The 17,307-nt window shown below is 37.1% G+C and overlaps 1 protein-coding gene across 2 annotated transcripts; it reads left to right on the forward strand.

Moving 5' to 3' along the window:
- The first annotated feature begins 990 nt into the window (after positions 1-990).
- On the forward strand, positions 991-16,904 carry creld2 (cysteine-rich with EGF-like domains 2). Of its 2 annotated transcripts, XM_079818160.1 has the most exons (10): positions 1,042-1,092; positions 1,338-1,390; positions 1,675-1,757; positions 1,905-2,015; positions 3,007-3,098; positions 6,396-6,572; positions 11,836-11,934; positions 12,654-12,737; positions 13,553-13,648; positions 16,548-16,904. In XM_079818160.1, exons 4-10 carry the CDS (start codon positions 1,918-1,920, stop codon positions 16,625-16,627), a joined length of 726 nt encoding a protein of 241 aa, XP_079674286.1. In that variant the 5' UTR covers positions 1,042-1,092; positions 1,338-1,390; positions 1,675-1,757; positions 1,905-1,917; the 3' UTR covers positions 16,628-16,904. The 2 variants fall into 2 exon arrangements, with proteins under 2 accessions (XP_079674285.1, XP_079674286.1); XM_079818159.1 differs by having other exon boundaries at positions 991-1,390.
- The last annotated feature ends 403 nt before the right edge of the window (positions 16,905-17,307 follow it).

A 17,307-nucleotide genomic window follows, 5' to 3' on the forward strand; every position in this document is an offset into this window, starting at 1 on the left:
CCTGCAGAGTTGTTTGGCAGTAATTTTCCCTGACTTTCAATACAAGTAATCACTCTTTTTGCACCATGATCGATTTTTGTAAGCAGTGTCTATCAATACATACATATCAATATATGTTTTTTTTTCTTCAATTCTAAAACAGAATTACCTTTGCTTTAAGATTAGCCTTAATATTTAGCTACTTATACAGTGTACTCTTTATTAGGGCCAACTGTTTCACTTGTCCATGTTTTTTGGTAATACTTTAGAACAAAGCTCTAAAGTATAGCTTAATGTCAATTTATATAAGCTTAAGAAATATAAGTTATTGCTTCAGACATGTTTGTATTTTATAGTCAACAGACTGAATAGCACTTAATACAGGTAATACAGGTTGTTGCAAAGCAGTTTTACAGTGATAAGAGCAGCTCTAAAGAGGCAATGGTGTCAAAGTGTCATTGGTCAGTTCAGTGTTAATTCAAGTTCAATACCTGTTAATAGGATTCGATTTGATTTTGTGTAATTGCACGAGTAAAAAGGCAATTAGAGCTTATACCATTGTAAGCAGGTATGATGTTGTATAAAATAGGACTCTTGTCCTCTTGTTTGTTATAATTTTGTTCTTGTCCTCTGGCACTGTTTTATTTTATTTTACTTTAGTTACTTTGTATTTTTGCTTTGAATGAATATGTCTCATTGTGTTGTTCTGGTTATGGCATTTCTGCTTGAAGATCGGGATACATACGCGTAACCTCAGCATAAGACATTATAGTAATGTAGTAAGTTAAGTAATGACAAATAATTGTTAATAAAGTCATACCATCGCTAGGTGGCGAAAGAGAGAAGAAAAAAAAGCGATGAAATGGAAGTAGAAGAAATGGGGTACTAGTGACGACATCAGCGATTCCCTAATTGGTTGTTTCGTTGGAGGGGGCGTAACTTGTAGGGGCGTGGTTTGTAGTACGGCGGGACCCGGCCGGACACGCTTGCGCGTGGAGGCAGTTCATTGGCTCATTCGTTGATGGTCAGGAGAACTCTCCTATTACATAAAGACACAATATTACAGAAGGGCTGACGCGGAAATCTGAATCAAATATCTAAGCTGGTGTGGCGGTATGGACATTTGTAAAAGTGACATTCTACACATCTTTATTATTAACGTGTCATAATTTCAGGCACTAGATGTTGATTCAGGCTAGCTTAACTAGCTGGACACAAACCCAGAAAAACTGTGTTTTATTACCGGACAGTATTTGAGCTAGACAATACCCTTGATGAAAGCATGTTACTCTCATATAGTATTTTTTACTTTACTTTTACTATTTTGTTTCTATCACTCGGATCTATCTATTCGAAAGACGTTAATACATTATGCTCAACATGCAGACAATTAGTGGACAATTTTGACAAGGTATGTACTATCTATCTATCTATCTATCTATCTATCTATCTATCTATCTATCTATCTATCTATCTATCTATCTATCTATCTATCTATCTATCTATCTATCTATCTATCTATCTATCTATCTATCTATCTATCTAAAAAAACACATTTAAAGTGATACATTTAATTAAATAAAGTTTGTTAGTTTTAATAAACTTAATATAGTGTATTAGTTTTTAAAAAGTGTCTTGTATCAGATATGCTACATTCATTGTAATGGCAAGTGTTAACCTATGCATTTTTCGCAGGGTCTTGAAAAAACAGCTAATCAAAATTTTGGTGGTGGAAACACAGCATGGGAAGAGCGAAAACTCTCCAAATACGAGTCGAGGTGAGAAGAATCAAATTTGACAAAACATCTCGAAATAACATTTACTTGCATGCACTAATGAAAATGCACTACTATTACTTCTCTTTGCTCAGACTGTCAAGATAGACCCACTTAAAGTCATTTCACTAAAATATGTGATTTCTTCAGTGAGATTAGGCTGATGGAGATACTGGAGGGCGCGTGTTACAGCAGCAGTTTTGAGTGCAACCACATGTTGGAAGAAAATGAGGAACACTTTGAGACATGGTGGTTCAAGAGGTCAGGAACTCAGGTGGAGAATTTGTGTCATAATAACTGAAGACTTCATTCTCAAGGCTGAGGTATACTGTGTGCGGTTACGTCTCGTGCACTGCTGAGTAGGCAAACCTTTTCCAAGCATTCTTCATTTGACAGCAAGTGAGATGGACCTGTTTGCACTACAGCTGTTGTGTCCAGTATAGGTCTACTGCTCTGAAAAACAAAGAAGCAGCATTGTATAATTTGGTAGGGTGACCAACTGTCTTGCATTTTATGGGACAGACCCAAAATTAGGAGCCTGCATTTCAATTAAGCCTGTATTAATATTTTCTTTCCTGAAGTAAACCAAAAACAAAACAACTGTTATTGACACCCAAAAATCCATTTGTGCAGCCGTCATGTTTTGTACCAGCCCTTCTGAGGCTACTAGGCTAGACTCCTCCTCCGCATTGAATGAGATGGTCTAGTAAGGGTGCATGGCTACGCCATAAAGGTTTCTTCCTCTGCAGTCACGGTACAAATATTATTACGATACTATTAAAATGAACTTTTGAATTTTTTTTAAATGAATTTTAAAAATATTTTTTTTTTATAGTAACTGACTTTCTATTATTACAATACAGTGAATTACAACTGTCTGTGGTCCCCTTGTGGTTTACATTACGGACAATTTAACATTTCTCAAAACGTCTCTTGATGACATTGTAGCCCAGATACGGTGCCTAACTAGGATGCAGCCTTCTGATTAAGAAGCATAAATTTAAACATACATTTTTTTTTTTTTTCATAAAGACCTGCTGCTTATTGTATGTAATCATGATTGGCAGATCAGGTAAAGAAAACTGTCACCATCTTTTTACAAAACTTGTCTGTAATTTACATGCACCCTGTTCGATACAGTAAGGCACGGCGACAATGGATGCACACTTTGGACTTCGGTCTTGTTATTGAAAGCATCTATTTAATTGAATTAAGAAATTAAGTCTAAGAATTGTTTGCATTTCTGTTGCAGGAAAACAAAACACCCAGATCTGTTTAAATGGTTTTGTATAGAGACCATTCTAGTGTGCTGCCCTAAAGGCACCTTTGGTCCTGACTGCAACAGTAAGTGAATTAAGCCTTACTGTATTGGTACAAATTTTTTCATAAGTATGCAAATGCAAATACTTGGCCAACACATTGCAAGTGCACATTAATTTGTACATACTTAAAGGGTTAGTTAAAAATTTAAATTATCCCATAATTTACTCCCCCTCAAGCTGTCCTAGGTGTATGTGATTTTGTTCTTTCAGCCGAACACAATTGGAGTTATAATAAAAAATATCCTGACTTTTCCAAGCTTTATAATGGCAGTGAATAGAGCCTGAGTTTTTGAAGCTCCATAAAGTGCATCCATCCATTCAAGTCACCTTTATTTATATAGCGCTTTTTACAATGCCGATTGTTTCAAAGCCACTTCAGTTTTAGACAGGAAAATAAATGCAACAGAATTTGATTCGGCTGTACAGCTGCTCTGGAGAAAACTGTGATGTTATGCAGCTCATTTCAATTATCATATAGTGACAATGCAGGCAGATCAGTAATTTAGTTGAGAATTTATTTAAATATTTAGTTGAAAATTTAGTTTCCCCAACTGGGCAAACCAAGCCAGTAAAATAATCAGTATGGCTGCAGGGTGTTAATAAAGGCCTTCTGAGGAGGAGTGATGAGTTTTTGTAAGAAAAAAATATACATATTTCTAAACCATAATCACTGGCTTACGGTAACAGCCATACATAAGTCGAGTTATGGCGGACGAGTGACCTCTGACCCGACGCATGAAGTATTGACGAACACTGAAGTGCAGAGGATTGAGCAAAACAAAACACTGGTCACGAATTAGAAGTCTAAAATGAGAATTTAATAAAATAAATGTCGGAGGAGCTTGAGTTTGTTGCCAAGCCCTATTTGTCTGAACTGCGAGAGGTGTCTACTCTCACCTAAGCCTTGTACACATTGTTATATTCTTATAAAAACACATTGCTTTGCTTCAGAAGGCCTTTATTAACCTGGAGCCGTATGGATTACTTTTAAGATGGATGGATGCACTTTTTGGAGCTTCAAAAAATCAGGCTCTATTCACTGCCATTATAAAGCTTTGAAGAGCCGGGATATTTTTTTAATATAACTCTGATTGTTTTTGGCTGAAAGAAGAAAGTAATACACCTAGGATGGCTTGAGGGTGAGTAAATTATGGGATAATTTTCATTTTTGGATGAACTAACCATGTAACGTGTTTTGCACTGAAGAGAGACAAAAGCTGTGTCCCAAAGTGAAGGGCGCGCACTTCGAAGGCTGCATTTGAAGTGCGATTGCATCATAGCGGCACTACGAAGGGTGTCCCAATGTGAAGGCTGCACCCTCTGAAGGCCGCATTTGAAGTGCGATTGCGTCACAGCGGCGCGACGAAGGCTGCCGCAATTCGAAAGCGCCTTCAAAATGCGCCCTCCGTTTCTCAGGCAAAGGAAGGGTACAGCAGATGGAACCTTCCCACAACTTCACAGCCTACCCTATCCCAGAATTCATAGCACACTGGGGACTACAGGATTTGACTGGTCCGCATTCCCGCGGCACTCGATCAGATTTCTTGCGGAGCAGGATTAAATTTCCCAGTGAAAGACGGTAGCGGTTGGCAAGTCTAGCCTGGATACTATTGAACACAACAGCATAACCGCTTGAACTTGAAGTAAACAAAATGTTTAGTGCATTTGCACAGTCCCCAGTTCCCTGCCCTGAGCAACATGGCAAGAAAAACTTTAATTTCCCAATTTTAACTTCTCAAGAAGATGAACCAGTCCATTCTCTCCCTTTTCGCTCTCTTTTTTTCTTTTATCTTTCTTTTTTCTGCACTTTCTTTAAATACAGATTAGATCTGTACGGGGCTGTTTTTTCTCTCGCTATAGGATCTATTCCGCACTGCACCCTTCCGCTCGCTTTTAAATTCACTCCGTGCTATCCCACTATTTTATTCCCGACCCGACCGATCCCGCTAAATTTAGATTTCGTTTCCAGAATCTCTCTTTTAAATTTCCCCTACAGAAAGAGAGAGACTGGGGATAACAAAATAATAGGCTATGTTGGCCATGCAATCATTTATTTATTTTTCTTATCATACTGTCAAAACCGTAGCTAAAAAATGTCACAGACAAAAAAAATAGGCTAAATCAAATGCGACATCTGTCACTCTAAACTATAAGTCAAAATGTAAATAAACGAAAACTGCTGACTTGCTGTAGCCTACTGCAAAATAAAGTCTTTTATATGATTGAATGAATGAATGTCGCTCACTGACGACGGTCTACCGAAAGTCTGAATGTAAAGTCGTGGCCAGGATGCACAGAAAAATTTCTCTTTATTATTATGATTTTTTTTTAATGCAAGTTATTTGTTAATGAAACAAAGTAATTGCTGTCTATATTGTTAACTTGAAATGTGTAGGCTAAATAAAAGAGAAGTGGTTGTTTTGTACAATTGTTTATTTTTGTAATGCAAGTTATAATTTGTACATTAAACAAATTCATATATGTTCATACATATATTTTCTTGTCATGTAAATTAAAATGTGTAAATGAAAATAAATTGGTCTATACATTAGGCCTAGTTAAAGTACTTTTTCTATTCATAGGCCTACAATATAACTTAAGTTTAACATCAGAAACAACAAATTTTTTTGCATGAAATTTAAACAGCTAAAACAGAAGGAAACATTTCTACACTATTTTAAGTAAGTACTTAAAATAAAAATAAACTTTTCTGCTCCATCTCTCTTTTTAAAATCTCCTCGCGAACGTGCGCTGTTAGTTGTCACACACCTGCTATAGCCCATTCAACGACGCTCGGTTCAGTGTTGCCGAGTCTGTAATTGGGCTGCATTTACTGTTGATGTGGGTTGGTTGTAGCCTATAGTCCACAGGTTTAATTTGTCTTTACTTTAGCAATATTTTTACCCCCCGCGTTTTGGCATATTTTGGCCGTGATTACACTACTTGATTAGCACTTGGAAGGGTTTTGTTGTGCAGACCTGGCAACCCTGTCCCTCGGTTCACCCTTCGTGCGCTTCGAAGGCGTGGCCTGGCTTGGCCTACGAAGTGCACGGCCTTCGTAGTGCGCACCCTTCACTTTGGGACACAGCTAAAGAGTAACTTTAAGCTTGATTCAGGTAGCTAGCTATAAGCTGATTGAAATGGGAGAAAAAAAACCTAAGCCTATTTAGCCTATTTTTGCATGCAAGAGTTCTTGGAACACATGCAATTGAGTTTGTGTACTTATTTTCACATATTTTGTTGGAGACTTTAATGCCCCTATCTTGATTTATGAAAATGTAACTTATCTTGTAAAAATCTTTTTTTGCATTATTTTAAGCTTGTGTTGGAGGAGCTGACAGACCATGCCATGGTAACGGCAAATGTGATGGAGAAGGAACAAGGGCTGGAAATGGGAAATGCAGTTGTGATAAGGGATATGAAGGGGAGTTTTGTCTGGACTGCAGTGATGGATATTTTAGTGCACTAAGGAATGATACATTCTCCTTTTGCCAAGGTACATCAAATGAATAACTTGATTGCCCTTTTTTTTTACCCTCAGTGGCAAAAAAGTTTACATACCCCTATTAAAACGGCTTGTTTTGTGTTGAATAAAAAACAAAGATAAATCATATCAGAACTTTTATACCTTTTTAAATGTGATTTAATTACAACCTATGCATTGCCACTGTAGTGACTATGAGTCAGATAAAATAACTCAACGGGGAATTGAATTAAAATGAAAGCGACTCGAATTACATTATTTATAAATAATTCAGAATTAATGTTTACACCTTAACTTATTCGTCCGCCGATATGTAAGAACTTAAAGGGGACTCTGTTAAAGGAAACAGGTCTATTTAGCTCAAATGAATGAATTAATGAATTCATAGGGAATTTTGAGAGTCTATTTTACAGCCGAGCAAAGGACTCTTCCAGCGTTCATTTGAACGGGCCGTAAATATCAACTCTGCAGCGGATATTAATATCCGAACAATAGTGAAACACTATTTAACAGCCAGGTAACTTAGATCGGCAGTTCAAGACATTCAATTCGTAAGCACATAACACAAGAACAGTTATCTTTGAATACAAACGGAACTTTATTGATTACTCTAACATATCAAACTAATATCTAACATAAACTCACAAATTCACACATACACATGAACTTTAAGTTTACATTTTAACTTTCCTCGGTTTATCGTGTCGACGTAGTGTAGTTTAACTTTGGTATTGTTATTCTAATTTGGTTCGGTACGGTGACTCTTTGACCAAATTTTTAAACAGTTTTGTTTGTTTTCTTCTCTTCTAAATCGTACTAGGTTGAGACCGTTGTACCTTTCTTCATGACGTGGTGACATCATTTGTGGTAAAAATGAGGTGACCCCTTAATCATGGAGCTCTCTAGCTCACATTCGTTTTAAGGTGGCCTGCCGATATTAGGTGTGGTGCGTCAATCCCTATATCGTGACCTTGACCCTTATGGGATAGACAGGCATTTTACCTAATAAAAGAAGGAGAGGGAAGGAAGAGGTGAAACAAAACAAAGTGGTTGAGTGTTTCTAGGTCTTGCTTACAACTACTGTTGTGCAGCTAAGGTGTCGTGTACCCTAACTTAATGAGAGGTGTTCTACTTGTTGGGTAGATTGTGCAATGTTTCCTATGATGAGTGTAGCCGGGTCCATGCTAAGCTAGTTTCTGAAGCTAGTTTCTACCTGTGAGAAGAACATGTTTGTTGAATGTTTTCCATGGCAGATGTGGTTAACATCTGTATGTAAGTGATGTTGTGCATGTAACGTAGTGGATGTATGGTCAGATCTGTTCTAGTCTGTTTTGGTCCCCCCCTTTTCTTGAAGGCGTGTCAAGCAGAATCTGACAGCGTTGGCTTTCTCTAGCTGATGTTCAGCAAACTGGAGTGGGTTTACCAGGTGTTTATGTGCAGTCTTTAAATCTTGTTTGTCACGTTCAGCGACTGCAAGGGCTTCTTGGAGCTTGTCAACTTGTTTCTTTGATTCTTGCTCCGCTTCGTCAGGCACTTTGAGTTTGTCTTGAGCTTTAGCTTTGAGCTGGTCTGTGCAGCGTTGAGTATGCATCAAGCGTCAGACCACTGAGTTCCGGAGAGAGCTGAAGTCGTCCTGGACTTTCACTTCCAGCTTGTCTATGCGGTTTTGGGCACGTGTCAGCTCCTCTTGAAAGTGGATGATGTGCTTGTCGCTTAGTTTCAGCTGGGCTGTGAAGGCGTTGCTTAGGGAACAGGTGATCTTGGCTAGTTCCTTGTGGTTGTTGTTCTGGCTTGAATCATGTGTCAGGAACCTTCTCAGAATCAGGATTATTATTAAAAATAATTACAGTTCAATATAAAATATAAAAAATATTCAATTGAAAAACAGTTCAATTGTCTTTGGCGTGAGGCAGTCTGTAATGCCTCTGAGACAGGCGTCCACATCTTCCCCTTGGGCAGTGGGGTTTGTCGTCTGCGACATGTTGGTACGCTGGGAGAAGAGACTGACACAGATCTGTGTGGGGTATAAGCCTATGTGTGGTGGAACAGCTAAGTGTCGTTTCAGTGATTGTACACCAATAGTGGCGTGTGGTGATGACTAAGTGTTGGTCTCAGTGTAGACTGATAGGCTAGTGATGTGAAGGCTTGACTATGTCACTCAGCTTAGTAAGGGAGAAAGGTTTTTAACCTTTTCTCTCTATTTCAATTGAAAGAAACAAAAATAACTTTCACTGGGAGAAATATTTTTTTTCCAATAAATACTTCCTATCACTGAAAATCTGTTTTCAAAACGGAAACAATATTATTGTTTGTTACAGAGGAAAATAATACAATAATAATGCTGATACCTCTTTTCTTAGTCTGACAGGATTGACACCACACACCTTACAGGGTGACCGCTTACGTAGGGATGCGTTGAAGGCGACGGTTGCTCAACACTTGTCTCTGTTAAATTAACTTGGATATGTACATTTTAAATTGCGTTTACAAATGCAGGGAAAGTATGGAGAACAAAGGAGGGTTTGATTACCAATCAAATGCCTACTGGTTTGTTCCTCTAGGAAGGATCATCTTTCTCTTTCTTTTAGAAATGATTGTGGCGAGCAGCGAGGCTGAGGGACCGTGAGAACGGGACGAGGCCGCGGTCATTAGTAATGATGATCGCCAGCTGCGTGCCGTCGGCCTCGTGTCTCACGGTCCCTCAGCCTCGCTGCTCGCCACAATGATCAATGGTTCTTCCAGGCTTGTTCCCTATAAATATGAAGAATAAGATGGAATAGAGCAGGACAGAACAGGGAAGACGTGAGGAGAAGGGAGGAAAGGAAGGAGATCCGGCCCCGCAAATGGCTCTGAAGCCTTTATGTCTGACTACGAGTATAAAATTTTAGTTGATGGTCAACTAATCACACAAAATAAAAATTTAGTCAACGAGGATTGTCTCTGATTTATTTTGGAACTCGTAGGAATCTGTCTCCTCTCCTATTTAGGCTCAGGTGTGTTGCTCCCAAGCTAGGCTACAAGGAGGAAAGGAAAAGTTAAGCAAATAATAATGGCTAAAATGAGAAAAAGGAAAGTTAAATAAAGAGATAAATGAGTAAATAAAATAGAGTGGCTAAGTGAATAGCTACAATAGGAAGAAAGGATAAAGGAGGGTATAACGCAATAAAATAATGAATAAGTGTGAGTCCAAAAGGTTTTGGTAATAGATATCAATTTAGTGGTTCACTTGAACTTCTAAAGTTCCAGACTTATACCTAAAGTAATTGGATCTCAATGAGAAATTTAGAAATTCTGAAAATGAGTAAATTCCAGAATATTTAGAATAACTTTAAAATCATTTTACGTGACTTTGAGGAATGAATTTTGAATAACTTTTTCTTTCATTAAATTCAAACTTAACAATTAATAATTGAAAACCAGTATCTTTCCTTTTCAAGTAAAATGTAGGTAAAGTAATTAATAATTGTGAACCAATATTTTCCCTTAAAGTAGAATATAAGTAATGTATTAGAGAGATTAGAGAAAAGTAAGATAGACCAACAGGTGTACTGTGGTAACACCTGTAACTTGTAATTTGTCAGAAATGTAGGTTAATATCTAATTTTATTTAATTTGAAATGTAGACGTATTAAATGAGAAATAAAGGCCAAATTGCAGACTATTTTTGTCATAAACTTGCAGTTTTGTGCATTTGTATTTATATGTTTATAGACCAAATACCTTAAAGCCATTCTAGATATAGAAACTATATATATTTTACTTTTTGCCTTGTGTGCACTGCAAAAAATGCTGTCATTTAGTATTTTTGTCTTGTTTCTAGTCTAAATATATCTAAAAATTCTTAAATAAAGATGTACGAGATCAGTTAAATTACATTTATATATTTTTTTCTTGTTTTCTGGAAAATAAAATGAAATAGCTTGTTTTAAACAAAAACTCACTTCAAATATATCTGCCAATGGGGTAAGAAAAATAATGTTTCTGTTTGGAATCTTGTTTCTGTCCCAAACAGAAACAAGATTATTTTTCTAATCCATTGGCAGATAATTTAGTTTGTTTCAAGCAAAAACTCGATTCCTGGGGGAAAAAAATCTAAATGAATTAAGAAAAAATATGTAATTTTCCTTAGTAAAAGCATCTTGATTTAAGAATTTTTAGATATTTGGACTGGAAAAAAGACAGAAATACCAAGTAAGAAAAGTATTTTTTGCAGTGTGGTTTTACCTAAATAGAGCACTTATTTTAAAAAAAAAAAAAAAAAAGTTTCTGTGAGTTTGCTTGGAGTTTTAGCTGTCACGTGGAGTTCATTTACCGGTCATTGAAAAGACAGAGATCTGGTTTGTTTCTTTGTCTTGTGATCACACCGAGTCTTTTGTCCTCTTTGTCTAAGTTTTGGTCAAAAGTTCATAGGCAATCAAGTAATTATTTGAAAGTAGTAGCTCCAGGCAGAATGGAGCCTCCGTCTCTCTGGTGATAGATGGTCGATTTACTGGGGTCTGGAGCTGAATTGGGCTTTTGTAAAGGTTTTTTCTGATCAAATCATTTGGAAGATTCATTAAACTATGTGTCTGCGCCCACAATTCCTACAGACGCTACACCACTGAACACCAAAGTGATGCATTTATGAGGGAAAACACACCTCTGCACACTAATACTTTCATACTTTTATTACAGCACTCCGTCTGTTTGGATATAGTACTCTATTATTTTGGAAAACTCTTCTTTGCAAAAACATTCAAAATCTGTTGAATTGCAAAGGTATTTCCTACGCACAGCCTGCTTCAAGTCTCCCTACAGATTTTCTGTGGGATTCAGGTCTGTGCTCTGGTTGGTCTATCCCAAAACATTAAGTGACTTCCCGTGACAAGTCATTACTCTTAATTTTGAACTGCTATACTTGACATCCTCCCTGACTAGTTTTTGTTGAAGTTCTGATATGACTTGCCTGGTTTTTGAGATATTTTAACAGGACAGTGTAGATTTTTAAATTCCATATATAGTTATAATATTGAACTGAGGTTATCCATATACTGTGGGATCCAGATGTCTGAGACCACCTTGAAAATTTGGATTTTAAATCTGGTTTTAGAATTTTGAAAATTCAGATGCAAAGCATGAGTGCATGCTGTTTTTAACGCATACTAAGCCCTTTTGATGTAAAATTTTCAATGCAAGTTATTAAGTTATACTGATGCCATGTTTTGAGATATTTGACATGCATGTAAATTTTTTTTTACAGTTATATATTTGTAATTTATTTATTTTTATTTTTGAGAGTGTCATGAGTCTTGTGTTACCTGCACTGGAGGAACCAATCAGGATTGTAAAGAATGTAGGAATGGTTGGGAGGAAGACCAAGAAGGAGCATGCATCGGTAAGAAAAAAAAAAATGTATACCCTTTTTATTTTTTTATTTTTATTTTTTTAATGCTGGGAAAACCCTTTGAAAACTTAACTTAAATTTCATGGAGTCATTTACTTAAAGGGATAGCCCTCCCAAAAATGAAAATTCTGTCATTAATTACTCACCCTCATGTCATTCCAAACCCTTAAGACCTTCGTTCCTCTTAGGAACACAAATTAAGATATTTTGATGAAATCCGAGAGCTCTCAGGCCCCTCCATAGACAGCTATTTAATTAACACTTTCAAGGTCCAGAAAGGTAGGAAGAACATTGTTCAAATAGTACATGTGACTCCAGTGGTTCAACCTGAAATTAATGTTGGAACCTAGTAAGAAGCCCAGTTTATTAAAGACTTTGTACTAATTCTAAGTCTCATAAATATTTGTCTGTATTGGTCCTACATATTCCATGCTCATCTCTATATACCCTATTCATTAACAACATGTATTTTTATTTCACTTATTTCTGTGCCATAGTTATTATATTGATTAATAATAGATAGTTAGCTAATCTATGTGCTTTGTATGTGCGCATTTCGGAAATGCATAACATGTACAAATCAATTTAAATTGTAATGTAGATGCATTTTCTGTGAAGCTGCTTTGAAACGATATGTATCGTGAAAAATGCTATAGAAATAAATTTGAATTGAATTGAATTCCTCATTTTCAAAATGTTCTCCATTGCAGACATCAATGAGTGCACCAAAGATCCAGCTCCATGCAAAGATAACCAATACTGCCTAAACACAGATGGTTCTTTCACCTGTAAAGGTTTGTTATAATGCATGTTAATCATGTACCCTGTATTATTTTAGTAACACTTTATTTTAAAGGCCAATTTACACTGCACTGGCAGACGCTAACCAGTGCAGGCAATTATAAAAAAAAGAAAAAAAAAAGACATGCATTTATCACCATAACCAGTAGTTGGTGGCAGCGGAGCACTTATTTGACTTATTAGCCATTTCTAATATCCTTTCCTAATATGTCACAAAGTCTCATGAAAATAAACTTTTCTACAACTTGTAACTGAACTACACAGAAAACAAGTAAAGAACACTCCTTTTATTTTAACTGAAGCTGTCGGTCAGTTCGGTGTGATACTATACAAGAACAATGGTACATGTATTAAGAGTAGAATATTAAAATTTTCCCTATAAAAATTCGTTTTTTGCACTGTTGTTAATAAATTATCTGCATCTCAATTCAAGCTCAGTGCTTCACTGTTCAATTTCCATTAAACAAACATGTAACCTTATTAGTAACTGCACTTATTAACAAAACAATGCGAAACAATAGTACATTTTTTTTATTAACTGTATGATACATTTTCCTCCAGCGCCACCATCTGTAGAACTTAGTGGTGCTGGTGCCACTGCTCTCAAATGTTTGGGATTGAATGAATGGCATTTATAGTGTAATAACACAAATTACGAAGTAATGACGAATATTAATCAACTTTAATGTCTACTTGCAGTAGATTTAGGTTAGTTGCTTGTAATTATGCATAACTTACTGTTATTACTATAGTAAATACATGTAACAAGGACACTGTAAAATAGTGTTACTGTTATTTTATATCCCAGATTGCAATACCGGATGCTCTGGTTGCAAAGGACCTGGTGCAAATAACTGCCTCACTTGTGCTGATGGCTATAAGGATGAAGAAGGCACCTGCACAGGTATTACTAATAATTAATGCTGATAAACATTGTGTAATATACCTTACCTGTGTTTGCTTTTTTTCTCTCATGGTAGAACTTTGAAAGGCAATGATTGAAGTTAGACCATATACTCTTTATGTCCTTGAATAGTGACAATTTATTTATAAGCAGACCAGAATCAACTCGTACGAATGTGCACAAGTTTATTTAACTAACTAACATAAGCGCACAACACAAAATCATACAGACATGGGTTAGAATGGAAAGTGGATCAGAACAGAGGAATGAAGCAATGAAAAGAGTCTAAAACCTGGGAGGACCATCAGTTAAGACAACAAGCACCTTTGCTTGAATAAAGGGGTTTACAGCTTTAACTAATTACACAGTGATTTTTGTATATCGTTCGTTACTTGCATTTGCCTTGAAAGGCGTCCAGATATACAGTCACAGGAGAGTCTTGATAGTTCGGTCCGATGGTGTTGCAGTTGCAATAGATTCCTTCCGTGTTGAGCAAAGGAACGACGGTGAACTTGCAGAGACTCTGATGGTTGAAGAAGGTCCACATGGCTTGATGCCGGATGAGGTCTCACGCGTTTGGGAATGGAATGCCTGCGTGTACTACGACTAACAACACTGAGGGAAAAGTTCCAAAGGCCACACCTTTTTGAGTTTTGGCTTGACCAATGAGGAAGGTGCACTTCTCAGCGGGAGAGTTCCTTTGTTTTGAACAAACGGCTGACTCATTCGCATTGAAAATTTGTGTGTTCATTAAATTAGGAATATTTTTATAGGAGAGCTAGATGGGCTAACATTAACTAGTAGTTCTATCATCAAGCATGCATAACACTATACCATATAAAAAGACAATATACAAACCGTAATGATACACAAAATGTACTGGGGACATGCATGTTCCTTCATTAAACAGATTGTCAATGAATTAGTGGATAGAATTCCATTTCTATAGGGGATTTAGTGTCTGTTGTTTGTACTGTTCTCTCATTTGAGAAAACTCAGCCCAGGTGTCTTTGAAATGCATGAATTAGCATCAGGGTGCTAATACACATACCCCTTTTCCACCAAGGCAGTGCTAGAGCTAATTCAGAGCCAGAGCTAGTCCCAGTTCATTGTTGGTTCGACTGAGGAGCCTTCTAAGAACCGGTTTGCTTTTCCACCTGCTGAGAGCCACAACAGAGCCAGGTCTTACGTCACTGTATACGTCTCATCTCTCTCAGCAACGCTAGCGAGGCAGCGGCAATGTTGCCAAGTACGTGGTTTTGCCGCGGCCTGTTTTTTCATGTCCGCGGGATGAAGCGACCCCAGTTATGTGATATTTAGCCCCATATTGCGAATTTTAGTAGGCAACCATGCCAAAAAACATATTTTACCCCCAAATTTGATTTTTACTGGGGAATCCCCCCCCCTGGAACGCGATTGGGCTTGTTTTGAGTAGCAATTGGGCGGTTTTTTTGTGAAAACCTAGCAACCCTTGGCAGCGGGAAACACACACACACACACACCGGGCTTGTTCGAGACGCATCGTCACTGCGCAGACCGATCCACGTATGATATAAACAAAACGCATGAGTGAATCAAAAGCATAAGGAGTCATATGCTCTCGCTGGACTCGTTATCATACGGCGATCGGTCTCTGCACAGCACCGCTGCGAACAAGCCTTCCATAAACAATGCAAACGTTGCGTTACTATTCATTCACATGGCTTTACGATCCTACATCGGCATCAAAACACAACGAAAACACAGCGAATCCAACGCATTCATGCAGTTCGCCGTAATTTGTATAGACGGAGATTACAAACGAACAGCAGCTGTTAGCTCCATTAGCTGCTATTTCAAACATGGCGGATCTCAAGTTTGTGTTGGTCTTGTTGACCCCGCCCCCAGCGCCTGACATAATCGGTTCTTACTTCTAGCCCTGTTCTAGCCCAGCAATGTTTTGGTGCTACTTAAGAACCACTTTTCCTGGCTCGGAGCTGGAGCTTTGGGTGTGGAAACACAAAGAACCGATTTGAAACTAGGCTCTGGCTCCGATCTAGCTCTGGCTCTGCTTTGGTGGAAAAGGGGTAACAGTGGGGCAACTAGACATCACGGAGCCTGTCTGGGACTTTAAGGAGATTAATTTGTAAAGATTGCGTGTTTGATCGGTTCAGTCGCTACAAAGCATTGTGCTACTGGTTTAGAGCAAATCCATAGTGAATGTTTACTCTTGGTGTGAATATGTACTTGCATTGTTTACACAGTTCACCCATACATTTAAAGTTCTGTTATTATTTACTTGCCCTCAAGTTGTTTCTGCAGAATACAAAGCGTGATCATTTAGTGGATGTCCTTTTGGATAAATTCAATACAATGGCAGTAGATAGTGAGTTAATTTAACACTTTAATAAAGTACGCATAAGTCTCAGCATATGTGATATCGCTGATCATTTTCCAAGTGCTTTGATATCAGTCTTGGAAAACTATAAGTAAGCTGAATGTACTTTTATTGCTGACTATCTTGGGTGCTTTAAGCGTTTAAGTGAATGTACTGTCATTGAATTGAATTTACCTAAATAAATATGAAGGGATGTTTTTGTGTTTTGCAGATGAAAGAAATCAAACTACATGAGGGTGCATAAATGAGAACAGGCTAAATTTGAAATACCGTACCATGCTATCTTCCTAAATGTTCCTAATTAGTAATTGCTCATTTAAAAAATGAATACAATCATACTGGGCATTTTGGTTGTACCACCAATTTTTTTTTTTCAAAAGCCTTTTTTAATATCTGGGAAACACAGATATGACAAGAATGCTTAGAATGATACCAGTTAGGGTGTAAATCTGTCCTCTTAATTCTCAAGTTGTTTTGCATATAAATTCATACTTCTATCATTTTGTTCTTTTTTTAATTTAGAAGAGAACAAGGATTTACCTGCATATAATTCTGAAGGTGTCCAAACTGGTGAATCACCTGAAAAACATGAGGACCTCTGATGTCACATGGCTTGGATGCAGAAAATGACCACCAAGACACAAAATTAGCCTATGGACCACTAGTATCTGCACCAGTAGATACTGTTAGCTCTTAATCTGCAATAATCAAGACTGAAAGGCACTTAAACTTACTACTTAATGAGCAAGGTTTAATTAAGATGCATTTACAAATGCATCTGTTTTTTTAAACTTGTATGCTGATTTGGATGTTGATGGTTTTTTTTGTTTCCTTTTTGTTTTTTGTCTTGAAAGTGAAATAAAGTCTAACTAAATCCTCAATTTTCTTTCATTTTCAAAAGAGATTGTTTACAAACTAAGCACAGACTTTATAGCACAGACACAGACATGCAAAAACTATACCTTTATTATCTTATAGAAGGATTTTTCTTGAATCCCTCCCAAACAACACGTGGTGATGTAGGGGTTGTTTGAATTTTATTATATATACAAGTGTGTGTATGTGTGTGTGTGTGTATATATATATATATATATATATAATGCTCAACAATCTTTTGCTGCACATCCGAACTATATTCTTTGGTTTTACTCATTCTGATGGATGATTAAGGGAATTTGGCCTTTGTGTTTCCTCATATTTATGCTCATGTGAAACAAGACATCATAGCTAGACAATTTCATGTTCCTAGTCACAGTAGTCTAGAGGTGACAATAATTATGGC

Source organism: Gobio gobio (assembly GCF_949357685.1).
Source record: "Gobio gobio genome assembly, chromosome: 5".
Lineage (NCBI taxonomy): Eukaryota > Metazoa > Chordata > Actinopteri > Cypriniformes > Gobionidae > Gobio > Gobio gobio.